The sequence below is a fragment of the Solanum lycopersicum genome, chromosome 8 (assembly GCF_036512215.1).
Source record: "Solanum lycopersicum chromosome 8, SLM_r2.1".
Classification (NCBI taxonomy): Eukaryota; Viridiplantae; Streptophyta; class Magnoliopsida; order Solanales; family Solanaceae; genus Solanum; species Solanum lycopersicum.
Window position 1 is genome coordinate 23,630,572 of NC_090807.1, and position 6,201 is coordinate 23,636,772.

General features: G+C 34.1%; 1 protein-coding gene across 11 annotated transcripts in view; it reads right to left on the reverse strand.

Moving 5' to 3' along the window:
* The window catches only part of LOC101268595 (probable phosphoinositide phosphatase SAC9), a 32,451-nt gene extending 27,570 nt beyond the window's left edge, over nt 1-4,881 (reverse strand). For 2 of the 11 annotated variants that reach the window (XM_069288033.1, XM_069288029.1), the window contains exons 1-3: nt 4,740-4,868; nt 4,139-4,224; nt 3,938-4,009 (exon numbers count right to left, since the gene is read on the reverse strand). Coding sequence is in view for 4 of the 11 variants with exons in the window: in XM_010326586.4 (XP_010324888.1) it covers nt 3,938-3,950 (13 nt within the window). In the remaining 7 variants the exon portion in view is untranslated. Of the gene's footprint in view, nt 1-3,937; nt 4,010-4,138; nt 4,225-4,573 lie in introns of all 11 variants that reach the window. The other 9 variants (XM_010326586.4, XM_004244909.5, XM_069288028.1 and 6 more) reach the window with 9 other exon arrangements.
* Between the last annotated feature and the right edge of the window lie 1,320 nt (nt 4,882-6,201).

The window sequence follows — 6,201 nt, forward strand, 5'->3', positions numbered from 1 at the left end:
ATGTAACATATGTTTGGTAGCTAGAAGTTCCTTTTCATCAGATTATCTTGTTTGAAGCATGCCTCGAATAATGCTGTCCAGGTGAAACAGATAACCTTTGGTGAAAATTTGGGTCTCCAAATGAGTTGCCATAGCCAGTTATTTATCAAAGAATTGCTAGAACACCATAGCTGGTATCCATCCTTGACTGTATAGTTGCCTCCACCATAAGTCACCCATTTAAGTCTCTGCCGCATGAGAACTTACTTACTTTCGTGCAGTCTAGCATTAAGGCCAAGCAACTCATGTATTTCCCAATCACAAATGTTTATTTGAAGTCCCAGGTAACCCCTTTCCCTCTTAATAGCAATGACAGAAATGGGGTTTTAGACAATATAGAAAAGATTTGGGAAGTCATCTTGAAGAGATAGCTGCCTAGCCATCTATCCTTCAAGAATTAGATGTGTGCACCATTCCCAACTTCAAAGTAAACATTCAGAGTAAAAGGACTCATACTTTACCAATGTATTCCCATAATTGTATTGGAGCAGGGTGGGTGACGGGGACATTAAAGATGATGTTGCACATCATATTGGAGCAGAGAGGGTAAAATGGAGGCTCGCCTCCATGGTACTATGCGATAAGAATGAGTCGTTGAGGCCATTACGTGCTCTACAAAGTGGTGGTTAGACCAGCATTGTAGTATGTGCAGAGTAATAGTCGGTCAAGAACACCCACGTTTAGAAGATGAAGGTAGTGGAGATGAGGATGCACAGATGGATGTGTGGGCATACTAGGAGAGGGGATTAGGAACATAGTTATACGAGGTAAGGTGGAATTGATCTATGTAGTAGACAAAATGAGCGAAGAAAGGCCAAGATGGTTTGGGCATGTGAAGAGGAGGTGTGAAGATCTGCCAATAAGAAGGTGGGAGAGGTTGATTGTACCAGGATTTAGTAGAGGTAGAGCTAAGCCAAAAAAGAGCCAAGGGAGGTGATTAGACATGACATAACACAACTCAGTAAGAAGCGCAGTGTTGTCGAACTTTATCTAGGAGAACTAGGGAACTAGCATCCTCCTCTCTTCTCCTAATTAGTAGTATTATTTAGTAGTTGCATGGTCTCTTATTATTCAATGTGTATTACTACTTGTTTCATTTTCTTTGTATCTTGTTATTTTGATGTCACATTTTTCTTAGAATCCTGCTTTGAAAACATGTCTTTTCAGCAATGGTCCATTGAAAAAAGTCTCCCTAGGGTAAGGTTTCATACATTATATCCAACCCCCCTCCCCAGACTAAACTTGGGTGACTACACTAAGTATGTTGTTATTTGTATAACAAGGTCACCACACAATTCAGTAATAACTCTAAAGGAGCTCCCCAACCAAACATAAGCATGGAGTGGAATTTTGAATGTTTTTATCCATCTATTGGCAGATTATGGTTCCGTCATTGTCAACCCTGCAACTGACAACCACCATTCCAAAGATATTCTTCTACCATTCCCACACAAATCTCCCACCTTAACTCTAATTACTCATTTGGTACGCGCAGACTAAAGTATCCTAGGATTATTGTATTTGGATTATAAACTCAAGACTAATTTATCCTTCCTAGGAAATGGGATAAAATAATTCTATGTTGGATAGGATAAGAAGGTGAGATATCCCATGATTGGGATAAAATTTATATTGTGTTTGGTTGACAGATATAAACCTATACAATCAACCGAACACGGTATAAATTTTATCCCAGACTTAATCTTGAGATGTCCCACAGTATCCCGCATACCAAACGATCCCTAGAGTCCTCTTGACGAAAAGGCATTTTGAAAAGGAATTGATTATGCTCAATTGGCTTCACCTTCCATCTGTTAAGAAACCTTTTGTGAGCAATTTCTTGAGCATTATTTAGTCGTTCTGCTATAGTTTCTTCATTGTCTCCTTCTTTCTATGTGAATTAGTTGCACCTTAACTACCTCCACGAGGTAGTAATAAGATATGTGTACATTCCACCCTCCTCATACCCTACTTGTGGGATTGTTGTTGTTGTTGTTCTTGATTGGGAGATATGTTGAAAGGATTATTATATTTCCTAGTTTGGCATTTGGCAAGAAAATGGGCACTATATGCTTTGGTCTCTGGTAAGTATTGATTTTTTGTTTCGGAAAAGGACCTAAACTACCCTCGAAGTATTGGAAATGGTACAAAACTACCCTTCATCCACCTATTGGCTCCAAAATTCTCTTCTCATCCACCTATTGGTTCAAAATTACCCTTATCATCCACCTTTGAATTCAATATTGCCACTTATTTAATGATTTTAAATTTGAACTATTTAAATATTTTTTTAAAATACTTTGCGCTCAACTATTGGATAATTTAATTCATGCACTTCTTTTAATATAAATTTATAAATACTTATTATTTGTTTTAAATATGTAAACTTTAAAATATTATTTTTTTAAAAAAAAAGTTATCTATTAAGTAACATCACATAATTGAGAAGAAGGTCTAATTAAGATGAACATAGTCAGACTATTAAGTTTATCAGTAATTTTTATTTATACACTTGAATTATAATATGTTTTGATTGAGGACTTTAATGTATGATAATGTACTTCTATAGGCATTTTCACATCAAATTTTTAGAAACACTCATTGGTAGTAGTTTTCGTGTTGTTGCATTAGTAATGGGGCGGGTTTATTAATTGGGTGAGGTTTAATTAATAATTGGTGGGTAGTGGATTGATCTATAAGTTATATTAATAAGTTAAATTATAGCAAATAGTTGAGCACCAAGTATTTTAAAAAAATATTTAAATAGTTTAAATTTAAAACCGTTCAATAAGTGGTTAATTTTGAACGCAAAAGTAGATGACACAGGTATGTTAGAGCCAATAGGTGCATGAGAAAGGTATTTTGGAGCCAATAGGTCGATGGAGGGTAGTTTTGTACCATTTTAAATACTTCAAGGGTATTTTAGGCCCCTTTCTGATTTTGTTTTGAACTACTGCAACCCCATTGATCTTCAAATTATGTTTTTAACTGATTCTAGAGTTCTTGATGTTGGTTGTTGTGGTCTACCCAGGATTGCGTACACTTTCATACCATCCTCCATCGTCAATAATTTCTCGAATGATCACCAATAATTTCATATCACGTACCCATGCATCAATTTGAACATACTTACCAACCGTAATTGTTAAAATTCTGATAAACTCTATAAAATAGGCCTCTATTTTCCTACCACACCTCCGGTAAAGATGCCCCTATTTTGGTGAAACCTCTTTCATAGCACTCATGTCCATCACACTTTTTTGCCAGCGTTTGATTTATTAATGAGCCTTCTAGAGCCCTCGTAAAATAAGTAAAACCATCTTACTCTTTCTTTGTTAATGTTGATTAATTTGAAAGACTTATCTCTGTCTAATAATAGGCTCTTCCATCCATATTGAAGGAATGGAACTCACTAGCTAATCAGAAAAGATTTTCTTTTTAAATTGGCTTATTTTCCAAAAGTGAGTCCCCAAGAGAAAAAGAGCTTCTTTGGGATAGGTGGAAGCTTACTAAACTTATCTTATGCAAAAAAAGGGTTGTAATTGAGAAATATCCTCCAAGTAGACAAGGACATTCATTATACCAAAAGCTGAGATTTAAGAGCAAAAGTAATGTAGCCTTTTCCTAAATCATTCAGGACTCTCACATAAAATGCACATAAGAAAGCAACTTCCAATATTTATCACAACAAACAAATGGAAATCGCACTGCAGCTTAATTCTTAATAGATTTACCATTTTTAGCAAAGAATTTATGAGCATCTGACTAGAAAACAGGTAACAGTTCAATAACCAAAAACAAATTTTGCATCCAAAGAAAAAACTAACCATCGCTATAACTTAAATATATGTGCACGTAGAGAGAAAACAAACAGTATAAGCAAAAACAAGAATCTTACCAGGTGAATCCATGTCGTGATAACTAAATAGCTTAGGCACTCATGAGAATTCTGAGAATTATAATTTCAAATCTGACAAGACACATGGAACGAAAAAATGTCAAAAGATTACCAAAGAGGATAAAGAAATGTTTGCCTCATTTTTTTCCTATAGGAAAAAATTCGCCTTTCTATATAAAAGACAGAGTTCACCTAACTCACTTGAATTTAACTTCACTTCATCGACATCCTCCCAAAAAGAAAAAAAAAACAGGCAAAAATTCTGAATATGGTTATGCCTTTCAAATCTGCAAGAATAAACATCACAAGTCTGAAAGTTCTATTCCACGTGTTCCAAAAAGCTGGAAAAGCAGTATTTCATCCCTGAATGAAATTGAACTACAGAACAACATGGCTTATTGACAAACAGTACCACCAGAAATCCTAATCTTATCAAAGATCTTCGATAAAACCTTCTAATCGCTAGTATATGTATATGGATCCTTTACAACACCATAAAACATATCAAAGAACTTAGTCCAAATTAAGCTTCACTAACCAAAACAAGAACCCAATCAATGCACTTAATCTACATCGGGTGTTAAACATAGCAAAGCAACCTAACATAGCAGTTAAAATTTAAAGTGGGATACACACCTAAACCACAAGGGCGGCTCAAAATCACAAGTCCTCCAAAGAACCAAAACCTCCCCAAATTCGTTCGGAAAAGGAAACTCAAATACATATAGATGCACAAAAATGAAATAAATTCGACCCAAGAGGCAAGATTAGACGAAGAATCAAAGATGCAGGAGATACATACGTTAAAAGAGACAACCAGATCTGATCAGGGCGATGTATAATGTCAATTGTGAGAAGTATGTATTAAGAATTAGCACATTTGGAATGACCAAAATACCTCTAAGTAGAATATAAAAAATGTGAGAAAATGGTCAAATGCCCCTAACATATTAGTCCATTTCAACTACACATTAATACTCTCTTAAATTTTTTATTTTTAATATCTTTTAACCCTTGAATGCTGACATGTTCAAGAAGGTGAATATACCTCCTTTAGGCGCGTGAAGATATATCTAAAACGTTTTTTCTGTGTTTTGGAATCCACGTATAAGTCCAAATCAGCCTAAAATAAGTCTTCCAATTACAACTTGTATTTCTAAGCCCCTTTTCTTCCACAAATCTTTTATCTTCTTCCCTTCTTTTGCCATTTTAAAAGCTTGAAGCTTGGGAACAATTTCAAAGCTTCAATGATAACTTCCATTTCAAATCTTGAACATTTAGGATATCCAAATTTTTTCGCTATTAGATTCAAGGTTCTAATTTATTTTCCTCACTATTAAATATAAAATTGCAAGGTCAACTAGATCTAGGTATGGAGCTTGAAATTTCTTCTCCATATCAATGCCCAAAAATAAGTTATTTCCCTCTTCAATTCATAAATATAAAACTACACGTATGTACACTCATTCTTTTCATCTTCCTTCAGCAAGCAGAATCATAAAGTATTTTTCTCCCTCACCATTACAGTTGACCTTCAAGATTTAGTAAATTTCGATTTTCAAGATCTAATTTTTCATTCAAAAATTGATTTTATTTATTTTTAAAAAATTACATCACATGTTACATAGCATTATTAGAATTATCAAGAGCAGAACAATTCATCTTGAAGAAGAAGAAGAAGAAAGGTTGATACTCCATTCAAGAGTAAACATGTCATTATGTTTGGAACTGTATCTGAAATAAATAAGAAAATAAAATGGGTCCACCTAGCGCGTGTATTCAAACGTATTTGTATATCTGGGTATGGCAAAAGTTGAGCATTTAAGGGTTATAAAATATCAATAATAAAGAGTTTAGGAGGGTAATCAGACTCCCGTAAAGTTTAAGTGTGTAGCTGAGAATTGACTAATAGGTTGAGGGGTCATTTGGCCATTTTCTCTAAAAAAAATATTGATGTATTTATTCATACGATTAATTAAAATTTTCTTAATTGTTTGTTACTAATCTCTTACTAATATTATGCACATATTTTTGAAATTTCACTATTACTTTAAAATCATAAATAATCAAATCAAATTCACAGTTATTTTCTATTTTTTATTAGTCTAATTTACTTCAATTTGAATCAACTAGTATATTTTAATGGGAAAAGGAAAAATATACCCCCGAACTTTTAAAAATGGTACGTCAATACCCTCCGTCATACTTTTCGTTCATAAATACCCTCGTCGTTCAATAACTAGAGCACAGTTGCCCTTCCCACT